The 17692-nt window shown below is 42.6% G+C and overlaps 1 protein-coding gene across 1 annotated transcript in view; it reads left to right on the forward strand.

Annotated features, from left to right (window-relative positions):
- Positions 1–6757: 6757 nt before the first annotated feature.
- Positions 6758–17692, forward strand: part of LOC124134532 — a 41865-nt gene continuing 30930 nt past the window's right edge. Inside the window, exon 1 of the mRNA XM_048400399.1 lies at positions 6758–7270. Within this exon, the coding sequence (XP_048256356.1) occupies positions 7199–7270 (72 nt within the window). The 5' untranslated portion in view covers positions 6758–7198. The remainder of the gene's footprint in view (positions 7271–17692) is intronic.

Here is a 17692-nt window from a genome sequence, read left to right on the forward strand (position 1 = left end):
TAAGTGTAATATTCTATAAGGGTACGAGTTGAATGAAAGCTAAAGTTACAGCATAGAGTAGGAAAACCTATCTACCCCAGACCGTGATATTTACCCTAGACAGCTGAGCTATCATCAATGAAGACCTATATTTTGAGATTGATATTCTGTTCAAATGTGCGGATGTTAGTGAGCCCGCTAAATGTATATCGAACCTACCTAAAGAGTTGCCAGTATTGTCATACAGCTATAAAATATGTATGCACAATGTAAAAATACAAATGTATCTGTATGACATTAACTACATGCTATGTATCCTGACGTACTCTATTTTTTAACAGTGAAGATGGCATTGCTGATATTTAGATGGATGAGTGAATGAAAACTCAAATTCTGCTTCATATCAGTAGGCCATGTCTTCAACAATAGAATTCAGTTACATTTCGAAAGAAAAACACTGCTCGATAAAAGGCGTGACCTCCATTACCCAGTCTGTAAACTTCCGTTGCACTCGAGTGACGTCACATATATTGTCGAACACCTGATTGGCTTCATACTTTAGCGGGGTCTTCTTGAAAGAAGAGACAAGTTTTGACGCACAGTTCTCAACATAAATCTCGCAGGTCGGCATTCAAACTCAAACAGTAATTCATAGTTTAAAACCTATTTACAACATATGAATACTAGTCACATGACTGTGTTCACACTACATTACTCTTCCTTTTCATCATGACACGGGCACCAAGAGTCTGAATAACGATGGAATGTTCTGACATGTGTTCATTACTTCCCATGATACTTAATGTTGACAGGTCGAATGCATGTATCCTAAGTCGGCATCTTTGATGACGTCACATCCCTCCTTATAATGCGACAAATCAACATCAAATAAGGGTGTTCGAAAAAAAGGGTACTCTACGATATATATATTTACAATGTGTATATATATTTTGTAGCTGTATATTTGTTTCTACACATAAGACAGCTGGGACATGACGTCACTCTCAATTCTAATGACGTCATGCTATATGGCGCCATGTGCTTCCATGGCAACTGAGGACGCCCGAATGAAGAAAATAGGTCAACTATATCGAAGTATCTTTTTAAATACACCCGTTTGAGATATCACCGTTTAGTAATCGTACAGTCGCAATACACAGTGTGTAGCATCACGTGTTGGGGCGCCTATTTTCATCAGCTGGTCATTCGAATGGGGGGCGTCGGTAGCACTGTTCAACGGTACCCGTCTACTCTGCACCCAGATGCATCATCTGTTGTCGATAGACGGATTTATCATATATAATGGGTAGGTTTCTCGGCAGGTTAAAACCAACGGATAAAAACTATATCCGTTCGGATCATAGAGATATTATGCAAATATCAAAGGTGTTAATAAACAAACATGGCGTCGCCCTTGTCATTCGGCGATCCACACTCCGGAACCTTTTCCGTAAAATAAAACAGTTGGATTTGGCCGAAATATATCCGAATTGTTACCTTTTTTCGTTTTGTCGCTGTGTGTAAATCTGTCTGCACTTCGTAACATTCTGACTGGACAGGCCGACTGTCAACAGCGTCTGACTGTGGCCGTGACGTCTCGTAGACTAGGGCAAGAGTTGCTTCCCTTTGATAAAGGGCAGTTACTCTAGCGGACAGACCGATTGATTGTCGCGAAAGGCAAGGAGAAACAATTTGTGTAGACAATTGTGTGTGTGTGTGTGTATATATATATATATATATATATATATATATATATATATATATATACACACACACACACATACATACATACATACATACATATAGTTACGCCCCTATATAAGAAACAGGTTTCAGTTGGAACCATAGTGGCTACTGACACTGTCAGACTGACACATAAATAACCTTCTAACGTAAAATATATTATGGCACTCATTTTAGGAAATCTTGCAATGTTTTTTGTTGTTGTTGATTTTTTGTTTGTTTGTTTGTTTGATTTGAAAAAAATATTAGTTGCAACGGTTTAACAATTAACCCTTACAAACTCACATACAAACTCAAGAATGTGTGTTTTATAATGACTACAAGCATAACAATACAGTTGGAACGACGGCACTTTACAACTCAAGTCTTTATTAGGGAAGACTGTTAACATGTACAGTGGAAAAAAAGACTAGTTTTTTTACCATGGCTATGTTCATACAAGTCGCCATTCAATATTCTGACAGTGGGGACTCATGGGAAAGACGTTTAAGGACTGTCTATTAAATATTTAATAAAGCTATTAAAGCTAGCTGATAGTGTTAAGTGTATTATACACTCTCTCAAAAAAGAAACGCAACCCCAGTCTGAAAATGTGAAAAAAAACAAGAAGAAAAATATTGATTGTAAATACAATTTTTTCTGATATGCACTTATACCATGTTGACTGTTTATTAACGTAAGCGCCCAAACACACCAATTGTCGTGCACAAGGGCATTTTATTGTTACTTTTATCATAGTGAGCAAAATTTTCTCGCGGCCCATGCCAAAAACCTCATGCACGTGCAATTCATGGAAAGAGCAGTAGAAGTATGGGTTTATAAAAGCACGTGTTGATTAGCGATTCACTCTATCATTTTCACCGAAAGACAAGGTCGAATATGCCACGGTTGCGTGCTGCAGATTGAAATATCGCCATTGGTCGTATTGAGGCCGGACAAAGCTTTGGAAACGTTGCCCGGCACCTCAATGTTAATAAAACAACGATTTCCCGACTTTGGAGCCGATACACCCAGTTTCATGCAACTGAAGATCGCCCCAGAAGTGGTAGGCCAAGGGTTACTACACCACCTCAGGATCGATTCATCCGGGTCACCCACCTACGTAATCGGCTAGCCACACCTACCGTCACTGCAACACAGGTGCCAGGTTTGAGAAGAGTGTCCGCACAAACAATTACGAACCGTCTACGAGAGGCCGGTCTACGTGCAAGAAGACCACTTATTGGACCTGTTTTACGCCACAAACATCGACGCCAACGACTCAGGTGGTGCACAAGGGTTCGGATATGGACCCTAAGAAACTGGAGCCGCGTCAGTGAATTTTCTCCAGAATTCTAACGTCAACGTGTTACCATGGCCCTCCCGATCACCAGACATCAACCCAATCGAACATTTTTGGGATTATCTGGACCGACGAGTACGTGCACGTACACCGCCGCCGCAGACGTTGGATGCACTAGCCGTTGCACTGCAGGAGGAGTGGAGAGCAATCCCTCAGGAAAGAATCCGGCGTCTAATCCGTTCTGTTCCTAGGAGGTGTAATGCTGTGATCGCAGCTCGTGGCGCGCATACGAGGTACTGAGAAAGACGCCCCCTTGCGTCACGTCAATCTTAGTGAGAGAACTGTCGAAGTCTGGACTTAACCTTGCATACGTGTACTGCCACCATGCCAAATTTCATATTGTTGTCTTCAATAATAAATGTGTTATAATAACTTGAATATTGAGATAAACATCTTGGAAATATAGGCGTTGCGTTTCTTTTTTTGAGAGAGTGTATACAAACGTCCGGTCAGTTTTTCCATGACGAGGCTACCGTTCACTGGGGAAGCACTGACTCTCTTAAGTCAAGTTTTGTTGAGTCCGCTCTGGATATTGTAGTCGACAATGTACACATTGTTTAACTAACTCATATTCGTTCTCTTCCTGGACGTTGGTTCACCTGTCGATGGGGTCACGGGTGACCCTGTCGTCTATGGCGTCGTAACTCGCTGTGCAGAATTGCGTCCCTTTGGTACGCCAGCAACCTATGATTGTGGGTTCGAATCCCGGTTCGCCCCGATCATGTTTCTAGATTTGTCAGCACCATACCAGAGCTCGTGGGTTTCACCAAATTCTTAAACGTCTTAGACCTGCATCACTTCGGGCTTTTCTCCCACATCAAGCTGGCACACTGTGGTGTAACTGGAATAATGTTCAAAGCGGTGTTAAACCTAAATTCACTCGCTCACCTGTCGATTTCGGTCAGTTTTCGGTGTCTTGCGGTACATCTGTAACATATTATGGGTGTGTAACGTACATGTCGGTCATATCTTGGTAGTGATAGCGATGAATGACCGTGCCCATAGGTGACACCTTCGTACTTAAGCATGTTAGTTAGTTTGTTTGTTTGTTGTTTAACGCCGCACCCAGCGATTTTCCAGCTGTATGCCGGCGGTCTGTAAATAATCGACCAGACAATCCAGTGATTGACATCATGAGTATCTGGGATACGATGACATGCATCAACCAAGTCAGGGAGCCTGACCACCCGATCCCGTTAGTCGCCTCTTACGACAAGTAAAAGTGGCCTTTTACGGCAAGAATGGGTTGCTGGAGACCTATTCTCTACCCGGATCTTTATGTAAGCAGCCAGGTCAAACTAGTGGTCGATAGTGTGAGCACTGAACCCATGTGACAAACTTCTATGTACTCAGCATATCATTGACTACGCCAGTTAACAAATGTACCCGCCTCCTCACATAATCTCACACATGATCTATGCACCCAACCTCAAACTTCACAAATATACCCGGGACTTAACTTCACAAATATACCCGGGACTTAACTTCACAAATATACCCGGGACTTAACTTCACAAATATACCCGGGACTTAACTTCACAGATATGCCCGGGACTTAACTTCACAATATACCCGGGACTTAACTTCACAAATATACCCAGGACTTAACTTCACAAATATACCCGGGACTTAACTTCACAATATACCCGGGACTTAACTTCACGAATATACCCGGGACTTAACTTCACACATGTACCCGACACTCAACTTCACTATGTACCCGACAACTCCCCTAGCCCATGTGTACCCGATCTCCCCAATGTACACTCCCCTAACCCATGTACCTGATACCTCCGCAATGTACCCGACCACTCCCCTAACCCATGTACCTGATACCTCCGCAATGTATCCGACCCCTCCCCTAACCCATGTACCTGATACCTCCGCAATGTATCCGACCACTCCCCTAACCCATGTACCTGATACCTCCACAATGTATCCAACCACTCCCCTAACCAATGTACCTGATATACCTCCGCAATGTATCTGACCACTCCCCTAACCCATGTACCCGACACCTCCCCAATGTATCCGACCACTCCCCTAACCCATGTACCCGACCACTCTCCTAACCCATGTACCCGACACCTCCGCAATGTACCCGACCACTCCCCTAACCCATGTACCCGACGCCCGCACGCACGGTGCAACTATGCAACTACGGCTGTTTCTGTGTGTGTGGGGTGACAATGTGCACTAGATAAACCTAACAAGGAATGTTAAGATGTTAAGAACAATCCTCTCAATTATGCACTTATTCTTCTTCAAAAATATTTCATCATTTGTCTTCAGCCGCAGGCACGGAGGTCTGAGAAGGTTATCTGGTTCAGTCTGATTAGTCATATGCTCATTCAAATCAAGTATTACTTAAGAACCAAGCAAAACTAGATTAGTGAGCTTATATATACATCGATTCGAAAAGAACGCCTTAAATATATCGGATAAGTTAGATCTTCGCTAAACTCGGGCATATGACCATACACATTTAAAAAAATATGCTTATATGCCGTTATCTTTCTCCATGGTTCTGCTTAATGCTAGCACGGGATTTTGTATGGAGAGTAAATGTTTTTTCAGATATATTCTTTAAATTAAAAGTATGAGCTTTAATAATAATTTTTTTTTTAAAAATACGTCTCCAACAATGTATTTTTTTAGGGTGACAAATTCATTTACTTCCAACAGTCTGAACCATAATAGTTATTATTTTATTTTATTGGACAATATATTTCCCCCTCTCTCGCAAATCAGTGTTTCAGATATAGTTCCGTTATTGGCATACATATAATATGTACCTACATGGGACGTTAACCCGACAGTGAACACGCTGTCCAGTGTATGTTTCCATTGAGCCGGTAAGCAGCAACTCCTGTATCAGTTCTACCTTGTGTTTACTTACTGGGTGACCCGTGAAGATCAGGGTACAGAACAGGTCTTCAGCAACCCATGCTTGCCGTACGAGGCAACGATGCTTGTCGTAAGAGGCGACTAACGGGATCGGGTGGTCAGGCTCGCTGACTTGGTTGATGCAAGTCATCGTATCTCAATTGCGTGGATCCAAGCTCATGATGTCAATCACTGGATAGTCTGGTCCAGACTCGATTATTTACAGACCGCTGTCATATGGCTGGAATACTGCTGAGTGCGGCGTTAAACTACAAACAAACAAACAAAACTTACTGGGTTTCCGGATCTACCGACAAATGTGGACAAAACTGTAACATGGAAATTCGGTAAAAAGTATGTGAAAAAATGCGAATCAGCTCCTTCTTGTCCTTGTATCTATTCACCGACCATTCTTTTCAGATACCATTAAAAACGTGTTATTTCATATCATTCAGTTTTCTTTGAAACAGAAGATGGAACTATAAGGCCGTAGTTAACTTTTTTTGACAGTGACAGAGGGGTGATGGGGGGGGGGGGGGGGGGCAAATATTTGTACAAGTATCACTTGTCCCCAACTTGCATTTTCATGATTCAAATAAAACTGTTTTCTATAAAAAGATCCAGGGGGCCTGTACCCCACCCACCCCGGCTGGCTACGGCACCGAACTAAGAGGACTGTTGTGTGAGAACTGAGCGCTTGTAGCACGCCAACATTTCCCGTGAGTCTTGCAGCCGTGGCTTCTTCAGGCCTGTCGCGTCAATGGCCAGCACCGTAGCTGTGGAAGAGGCTAAGCAATGGGCCACAAATCCAGTACATTAATAAATTATACCGCACATTGATCAACGTGTAACAATAAGAATATACTACAAACTACCATAGAATGTCACGATTACCCGACGTCGATCGCCAATGCGCCAACCAGACGACACAAGAAGGAAGCGGATGGATGGATCGAAGAACCGAAACCGGTTTCCAGAATCAATTGGCGTCGTCGGGTGGCTCACTACATTAACTCACTGCTGACAAATATGGTTATTTGAAACCGGTTTACCAACCTATTCAGACTCCGCCTGCGATAGTGCGTTTCCCACAACTCTTTGGTACGGTGACGATTTGACGCAGCAGACGGGCAGTTGACAGACAGACGATCTTCGAGCAGGGCGGATTTGAAGCTGGTTTGGATACTAAACGGATTTTAGAGTTTCAGGACATTTTCGTACTTTGGATATCAGAAACACGTTGTCAAGATGGATTTGATAATGATTCTACAGAATGAGAAGATCAAGGATAAAGTCAAAATGTTGAGTAAGGAAATGAGGGTAAGTCACTTGACCATATTGCCTCCTATACTGGTACAAGTTGAACGCTGGTTATTTTGTTCTTATATTTATGATGTATGCGTATATATCATGCGAATATGCAGCTGTGGTACATATTTACTATTGATCATTTTATGCCGTGTGGATGTATCGATTGAGGTGTTTGTTTTGGGTGGAGAGTCGCCGGTTACCGGGAGATGGTTTCATCACATTCAAAAGAGCTTCTTCAAATACACATTGTTGTCACAGCGGGGAGTACGGAATAATGGAATAGTTGAAATACCAAATAAACATACATCTCACTTAGTCGACATTTAACATAAATTTCATAAACAATCTGAAGAATTGCTCCCCCACCCCTCCCAAAGAACCCATCACCAACAACAACAAAAAAACAAAAACAAAAAATAATATAATTTTTTTTTAAAAAATAAACAAACAAATTGTAATGGGAAGGGATGGCAGCGTTCCACAGAAAAGAAATTCAACCATGTGGTTCGCGTCGTCTTAAACCTATGATCAGATATATATCAGGTTGTATCTGCTGGGTTGTATGTCAGGTTGTATTGCTATATGTCAGGTTGTGTCATGTTGTATTGTATTGTATATAACTTAGTCTTACAGAATTTCTCCCCATACACATACGCATACTAAAGTCAGGAGCATTGAGAATAATCATTGTCTTTATTATCACGAATACGGGTGTAACATGTCATCCAACATATTATACATTTCAATTCATGTTAGTTGACATCGATATGATGTCGTCTAGTCGGGATATGTATCTAAACACGGGCTATCAACATCTCAGTTATATTCTTTATCATTTAAAAATATAAAAAAACCACACCAGAGTACATTAGAAAGTATTTATCAGGCAAATATCAGAGCTGTCTCGCTTAATATCATATCAGGGCTTAATAATCAGACATCACAATCTAGCGATCTGTATGGTAGACGTTTTATTCTTTGGCACCATATCGAAATATGACAGATGTTATGATATATTTTAGTTACATCTGAAGATCCGGGGTAGAATAGATCTTCAGCAACCCATGCTTGCTGTAAAATGCGACTAGCGGGATCGGGTGGTCGGACTCGATTTTGGCGCTACGGCTCTCCTAACTTATACTTTAATATAATCTTGCGCTTCAGTTATTGGATCGTGATCACAAACCGATGAACTGAACTAAATTTGTTAACACGACCCTGGCTATCCATTAGACAACGCAAGAAAACAACTACCGATTTTTTCATATGACTATTGTTAATCTCTCATAGCCTTGACAGATTAACTATAGAAATATGTAACAATCGGATGTTCTTTAACTTAGTTTGAGTAGTATACATAAGTATTTAAATGGCGATTCAAGTTTCAAAGTCACCATCAAACCACCGAACTAAACGAAAACTGACACTTTACACTAAACACGCACCTGTCATTTTATTGATTCGTATCTTCCAGTACTGACGGATTCCGTGCACGTCAACTTTCCACTTGACAGCCCAGGAAATAATGTCCCCCAAACTCTCCTGTTGACAACATGTTTAATGGTTTGGCAGCTTGGCCTAGATTGCCAATGTAATGTACAAGGCAACTGTTAGCTGGAGTAGCTGATGTTACCAGATTGTATGAAGCTGTGAAACTGGATTCAGATGATAGGGCGAACCAATCTCAAATCGGAATGGAGAATTCAACATAGTCACCATGAAAGAAGGGAAGGCTTTTGTAGACATGAACAATAGTCAGATGCAAAAAATAAAGTAAATTATGTTCAAACAAAAGTTTCTGATATATATAAACTAAGCTGCAAAAGAAAGTATAGGTTGGCAATTTGTAATTTTCCTAAAAACAGCGATAACTAGTGGAAAGTGGGTATTGGGAATACGACTGCCCAGGAACAGGTACCAAAAAACACACCTCACCCGAACGCGCTACTTTTGACGGCGCTCGTGCGGTGACAAAAAAAAGGTGAAACAGGTTTCCCGCCTATGGCATAAACTGCACGTGCATGTTAGCAGTATAAATGCGTTCGTCTGCAGGGTATACCCACACATGATGAAAGCACACAAAAGAAATGCCACGACTGTCACAGGAGCAGAGAGAGAGAGAGAGAGTATGGACGAAATGGGGGCAACACAGGTCCAAATTGCCAGAAGGTTTGGTTGTACACCATTGACAGTAGCCAGGCTGATTCAACGGTACAGGCAGACAGGGAGGACACAGGACAGGCCTAGAACCGGACGACCCCAAGTGACAACACTACTGAAAACGTTCAGATACGGCTCATTCACCTGCGAAACAGATTCGTAACGGCGACGGCGACGGCAGCAACAGCGTTGGGACATCCCATTAGCCAACGTACAGTACTACGACGACTTCGTGCTGCTGGAATCCGAGCGTATAGTCCTTTCCGAGGAATGGTACTGACTGCTCAACATCGACGCCTGAGACTGCGATGGGCGAGGCAGGTTCGACGTGGCAAGTGGGAAATTGGCGTCGAGTGCTGTTTTCTGATGAAAGTCGGTTTAACTTGTTTCGAAATGACGGCAGAGAACGAGTTTATCGACGCAGAGGGGAACGTTTGGCTCCGGCGTGTATTCGAGAGGTCCATCCATTCGGCGGGGGAGGTGTCATGGTGTGGGGCGGTATTTGTGGAGATCAGAAGACTGATTTGGTGATTATACAGGGAAACCTGAACGCTGTGCAGTACAGAGACCTACTCTGTACCGTGTTGCCGCCAGTTGTGCTTCCGTTCTTACAAAACCGACAGCAGGGGACACTGTTTCAACACGACATCTGTGGGACCATCTTGACAGTCAGATTAGAGCAGGCCATCAGCCTCCCGTCAACAGATACGAATTGCAGCAGGCCCTGAGAGACGAGTGGCAACGGATTCTTGTCCACGTCATCAGAAGACTGACGTCATCGATACGGGAGTATCACAGCATGCATTGAGGCAGCTGGAGGTCATACACGCTATTGAAGGCAACTGTGTCGACAATGAACTTGTAGAATGTCTGGCAATGTTTGAAAATGAAATTTCTTACCCCACCATTGTTTACCTTGAGCTTACATTACCTGTGATTGCACAATTTCATTCAAACTGTGGTTGATCAATCATTTGTTACCCCTCCCTAGATTATATCATAATTCACAACAAAACCTATTCTTGTTATTTTTTTATCGATCATGGAACTCGACCTATACTTTCTTTTGCCGCCCAGTTTATTTATCATCCAAAACTGGCTCCAACAGCTAGGAGATATTGCTTGGGTGAGATCAAGCGATAACTACATATAGAATACTAAACGATCTTTCTATGGTATCTGACCTCGCTTTCGCTCGGTCAGATACCATAGAAAGTCCACTCGTTTCGTAAAAATGGTATCTAACGAGAATGAGTGTAGTATTCTCTATTGTAGATATCGCTGCAATGAAATTGTATCACAATACTTTGCTGACCATTTTGACGTCATTGTTACCATGACGTCACAATCAAATAACTAATGGCTCTGCTACTGAAGCTGTAAGCAGTACTTTCTACACTTAGACACTGCTTATTACTGTCTACAAAATGAAAAAGTTGGAAGAATGATGTGTGATGATATATAAAATCTCACCCTCGTGTCTTTTGATATCAAATATATCAACACTCTTTGATAAAGGCCTCGGAGTATACCATTGAAGTCTGTGTATTAACTGAAATGATTAATTACAAATATCGTCGTGTGCCAACATAACAGAAACCTTTTCTAACTTTACATTGACGATATAAAGTGAAAACTTAATCTCATTCAATCAGATCTTTTACTCCGATACGATACCTCTCTTCAGTAAAAGATCTGATTTTAATTAGATTGAAGAGTATTGGTGTTTTAACGCAGCTGAAGCTTGGCCCAATAAAGATTATATAGATGTTTATTTATTTTTAAATTATAATTTAAACAAAGTTAAAAAAATCGCAAATATTGGTGCAGGTTTCACCAACGTCTGATCTTGGTTGATGCATGTCATCGTATCACAATTGCATGGATCGATGCTCATGATGTCAATTACTGGATTGTCTGGTCCAGATTCGATTATTTACAGACCGCCATCATAAAGCTTTAATATTGCTGAGTGCGGCGTTTACCGACACATAATCAATATGAAGCATAGAAATAGTGTGGTGCTTTATGACACAATCATTTGGATGATTCTACATATCCTGTTATTTCGACCCTGGGGAGAATGCCACAACCAACTCAAATAACCATTCCATCGTACACTTGGCTTAACTTATGGATGATTTAATCATAAACCATCATGCTTCAGCGATTTTACATTTCGGGAAGTTATAACATTAACATGTCTTTTCTTTCTGTTCATGATGCATAATTCATGTTGTGCAAGGTTCATAATAGCATGACTCCAGAGTGTCGGGGTGATTTTTGGCACTCACGCCTTGTGTCACGCTGGAGAGCACACATCGACCTGAGTGAGTTGGGTTTAACGCCGCTTTGAACAGTATTCCAGATAACTTATATAATTCCACGTGTTTTTGATTCCAATGAGTTTTGCCAGGTCAATAACTCATCACGGTGGGCGGGTTATAGGTTAATCGAATGCACTGAAAACGTGCAAACAGTTACTATGGACAGCAAAGTCCTTTCCGGTGCTGCAATTTGTTGTGCAGAGTACCGCCCCTTACACGTACCAGGATCCGACGACAGTGCGTTCATGTCCAAGCTTCGTCCTGATGATGGTTTGTCAGCACTATACCCACTCGAGTGGGTTTCACGTGTGGTAAAAGCCTAAGATTTACATCACGTTAGGCATTCCTCCCGCTTCATCAAAATACTTACTTCTCTAAACATGTTTCGGCGTGCATAGAAGTTAAATGATTTATACACTGTTTATGTTTTTGCAGATTCCCATTAACCTTTGCAATAGAGTAGCCCCTGGATAAACTGTTCTCTTGTCACATCAGGGTGTGATGAAAACATAAGTATTACATGTATTTTGGTATCCCATCTTACCATTGGTGAAAATTTTGCCAAAACTTCGTAACCCTTCGTAACCCTTCGTCGGGAGTAGCTCAAAACAGACCCGTGAAAATCCGGGGTAGAATAGGTCTTCAGGAAGCCATGCTTGCTGTAAGAGGTGACTATGCTTGTTGTAAGATGCGACTAACGGGATCGGTGGTCAGGCGCGCTGATTTGGTTGATGCACGTCATGATACACGATGCTTATGATGTCAATCACTGGATTGTCTGGTCCAGATTCGATTATTTACAGACCGCCGTCCTACAGCTGGAATATTGCTGAGTGCGGCGTTAAACAACATGAAACAAACAAAACAAAACAAACATCGCTAGAGAATCACGTGAGGGCCCGTGTACAGGATTGTCATGGAACTCGGCTGGGGGCTGATTGACTATCAATTCGTATCAAAGCTGCTAAGAAGGATAAAAATATTTATCTGCTATCAGAGGCCATAAAATCTATTTGATGGTCTCTGCTGCTGTTAAGTCATAGGTGAGGTGAGGTGAAATGGGGTGTAACGTCGCGTTCAAGGTTATTGCACTTTTATAGTAACGCCCGTTTTATAGTGCTGGCGCTCTAGCATACCATGCCGCAGTTTAACATGGAGACCCTATTCAGGCACAGTATACTGACTACGAGGCGACCAGTCCTTGTTATATCCCCTTAATGCCGAGCGACAGGCAGGGTAACAAGTACCATCTTTTAACGGAGTTTAGTATAACGCAGCTGGGGATCGACCCAACAGTGTCGGAGGCGGTATTCAATTGGTATCAATTCGTATTCTAATCTTCTCTGAGCGGATCGTATTAGAATAGTTGGTCTGCTATAATTTGGAATGTTAATTGCTCTAAGTAGATTAAATAAGAGCATTTGATCTGGTGTTAATTCATATTTGCACAAAACATTAGGCTGAGGAAGCTTATTTTTTACCTGTTTATTTTTCTTTGCAAGACAAGTTGCGTATGCAAAGGAATGGTTCATTGTCATCTTGTGACAGAGATTCGATGATAAAGAAACCTAGCCATGTACGTGTCTATTAGCGGACCTTTGCTGTATATGTTTGACTATCCATTACAGGGTTCTCAAAGAAGATACAACGTTGTATTTTATCAAAAATTAATTCTATTTTACATCATGTTCAATTCTACGTTTTACTTGACACGAAAAGTATCGAACGGAGGGATTTCCTTAGGTAAAGGGCAATGAGAGTGCAATAATTATTTTTTTTTATATCTTAATGTCAATACACCAATAAATGTCAAAATAACATAGACGCCACACGTGACCATCGATAGTTCCATAGGGTGAAATGCTTATACTCCTTATTAATGTGACCTACCTTCCTATTCAGAACCGGGCAGAGTTATCTGAATCTGAAACATAGGGGACGAGATATATAATACTCAATCGGCGTTGCTAGACGGCAAAGGTCTTTGTCACACTATTACAACAGTACTAACGACACAACTATTCCAATAGTATTGCAATACGTCTAGCGGCACAAACATTTCAATGCTGTAAAAGTACATAAAAATTCTAAATGACTAATGTCGATTCTTAATGAAAATAGAAGGCAATGGGAACGAGTTGGTTCCTTTGTAAATGTCCACCCTGAGATGAACCCACAGCAATGTGAAATATGCAACAACGTCTACTGGTGATGGAAACAGACTTGGTCCTTGCCACATCGATATGTTAATACAACAGTGAGTCACTCCGTTTTCAGTGCAGGATATTTACTCTATCAAGTGACATGTATGTATATTGACTTCTGTCAAAAGTTAGCAGTTACCTTTCTTGCTGAACTTTTGTAATTGTATTTTTTCACTGTTCTAGTTTCTAAAGATAGTGCGACCAAATAAAAATAACTAAACTATTTATTTAATTTTATGGTTGCGTTTGTAAGCCCGGTTGGTCGAATACGCAAGTGTAAGAATAAAAAAAGGATTAGGCCTAGCGGCCCGTCAATGTATCTGCTTAGCAAACAGTGCTCCTTCCCATCACCCTGTGGGTGGGAACTAGAACCGCACTACCAACTGTTACACTTGATTAATCGTGATATCAGGGGGTCTATAGTCTTTGTATGGTATCCCTGATGATATGTTTCATCTCATAGAAATCAATGACGATGGTTGGTAAGAGTCGAGGGCATTCGCCTATTGGTACTGTGCGCCGTTGACAATTCCCCTTGACGTTGCATTGTATTTGCATATAATACTTAATTAGGAATCTTCATGTATTGCGATAATTAAACCGACTCCATGTTGACCCATGCTGACGTTTTGATTAAACGTAAATAGGACGTTGTTTATAAAGCCGTCGTTGCAGTTGAACCCTAATCATTGTCGTACCGGCGTTTGTTCTATAGCATCAATGACGTCGACCAGTCGGTGGTCTTATTGAACCAATGAGTGGACTGATTAGACCAGGGAGTGGACTGATTAGACCAATAGGCGGATTGATCAGACCAGGGGGTGGACTGATTAGACCAATAGGCGGATTGATCAGACCAGGGAGTGGACTGATAAGACCAATAGGCGAATTGGTCAGACCAGGGAGCGGACTGATTACACCAATATGCGGATTGATTAGACCAGGGAGTGGACTGATTAGACCAATAGGCGGATTGATCAGACCAAGGAGTGGACTCATTAGACCAATAGGCGGATTGATTAGACCAGGGAATGGACTCATTAGACCAATAGGCGGATTGATTAGACCAGGGAGTGGACTGATTACACCAATAGGCGGATTGATCAGACCAGGGGGCGGACTGATTAGACCAATAGGCGGATTGATCAGACCAGGGAGTGGACTGATTGATCAATAGGCGGATTGATTAGACCAGGGAGTGGACTGATTAGACCAATAGGCGGATTGATCAGACCAGGGAGTGGACTCATTAGACCAATAGGCGGATTGATCAGACCAGGGGGCGGACTGATTAGACCAATAGGCGGATTGATCAGACCAGGGAGCGGACTGATTAGACCAATAGGCGGATTGATCTGACCAGGGAGTGGACTGATAAGACCAATAGGCGGATTGGTCAGACCAGGGAGCGGACTGATTACACCAATAGGCGGATTGATCAGACCAGGGAGTGGACTGATTGATCAATAGGCGGATTGATTAGACCAGGGAGTGGACTGATTAGACCAATAGGCGGATTGATCAGACCAGGGGGCGGACTGATTAGACCAATAGGCGGATTGATCAGACAAGGGAGCGGACTGATTAGACCAATAGGCGGATTGATCAGACCAGGGAGTGGACTGATTGATCAATAGGCGGATTGATTAGACCAGGGAGTGGACTGATTAGACCAATAGGCGGATTGATCAGACCAGGGGGCGGACTGATTAGACCAATAGGCGGATTGATCAGACCAGGGAGTGGACTGATTGATCAATAGGCGGATTGATTAGACCAGGGAGTGGACTGATTAGACCAATAGGCGGATTGATAAGACCAGGAAGTGGACTGATTAGACCAATAGGCGGATTGATTAGACCAGGAAGTGGACTCATTAGACCAATGAATGGACTGATAAGATCAGGAAGTGGACTGAGTAGACCAATAGACGGATTCATCAGACCAGGGAGTGGACTCATTAGACCAATGAGTGGACTCATTAAGCGAATGAATGGACTGATTACACCAGTGAGTAGACTGATTAGACCAATGAGTTGACTTTATTAGACCTGGGAGTGGACTGATTAGACCAATGAGTTGACTTTATTAGACCAGGGAGTGGACTGATAAGACCAATAGGCGGATTGATCAGACCAGGGAGTGGACTCATTAAGCAATTGAATGGACTGATTAGACCAGTGAGTGGACTGATTAGACCAATAGGCGGACAAATTAACCAATAACTGAACTGTTATATAACACATGTTACATTTGAAATTGCACTTTCTTGGTAAAGATCAGATTCTAGTACTTTATAATGGTTGATCAGGTGCCTCAACTCTTGGAGTGTGGGTTCGAATCCCGGATGGGACACAACCCCAAAATGTAATAGAATCTGTACTTTACTAAGAAAGTGTTATCTCAGATATAACATTTGGAACATTTGACCATTTTCTGAATGGAATTGTGTATTCTTAGCTTTCGGACATTGGAGTCGTGCCGATTTACACTTGTCACAGGGGTACACAAAGTACCTGATCTAGACTGCCACTTGTGTGGAAATTAGTGGAAGCCTAGGTGGCTCAGTGGGTTAGATCGCTGACTTTGTGTGCTGGCGATTAGGAGCCTCACACTGGCAGTGTGGGTTCGAGTCCCGGATGGGACTCAACCCAAAAGAGTTCTTTACAAAGGAAGTGTTATCCCAAATATAACATTTGTTACATTTAGCCACTTTATAAAAAGCATAAATATTCAATGATTGGACTGATTGGCCGAGTGAGTGGACGGGTTAAACTAATGAATGGACTGATTATGGATGCCATAGATATACATGCGCTTGTAGTTCATGTGTGTAAACAATGAATGCCAAAACGACCCCGCCATGCTCCATTAGTATGTCAAGATGGCTGCCGCGGATCCGAGACTTGATCGAACTGCACCTTGGGATCTCTGTACTCCTTGACTCGAGAGGGCGGACGCACGGTCGTTCAAGCTGAACACACAAACAAGACAATATAGAATATCTCGCGTCACGAATAGACGTGAGGAGTTTCACTCAGCTGTGTGGGACTGTTGTAATACTATTGTCGATGCAATGGGCGAAATCATAAATAGCGCGTCTGGATGAGTGAGTGAGTTTGGTTTAACGCCGCTTTTAACAATATTCCAGTTATATCGCGGCGTGTCAGCTTAATGTGGGAGGAAAGCCCGAAGTGATGCAGTTCTCAGACGTTTACCACTTCGGTGAAACCCACGAGCACGGGTATGGTGCTGACAAACCTAGAAACATAATTGGGGCGAACCGGGATTCGAACCCACAATCATAGGTTTCTGGCGTGCCCAAGGGACGCAACTCTGCACAGCGAATCGCGGCGCCTTAGACGACTGGGCCACCCGTGCCCCCGCGTCTGGATGATCTCTCCCTGGAGATTGCAGATGTAGATGAGGATGCGGCTGTGGCTATGAATCTGTGTGTATGTGCGTGTGTGTGTGGATATAGACGTGGATCTATGTGTGTGTTGTGTGTGAGTGAGCGAGTGACTTTGATTATACGCCGCTTTTAGCAATATTCCAGCAATATCACCTGAATCATCTGGGACACCAGGAATGGGCTTCACACATTGAACCCATGTCTGGAATGGAACCCGGGTCTTCGGCGTGACGAGCGAACGCTTTTACCACTAGGCTACCCGACCGCCCCGTGTGTGTGTGTGTGTGTGTTTGTGGCTGTGGCTGTGGCTGTGGCGTCACAGTTAGTA

The sequence above is a fragment of the Haliotis rufescens genome, unplaced genomic scaffold, assembly GCF_023055435.1.
Source record: "Haliotis rufescens isolate VD_foot unplaced genomic scaffold, xgHalRufe1.0.p SCAF_2, whole genome shotgun sequence".
Classification (NCBI taxonomy): Eukaryota; Metazoa; Mollusca; class Gastropoda; order Lepetellida; family Haliotidae; genus Haliotis; species Haliotis rufescens.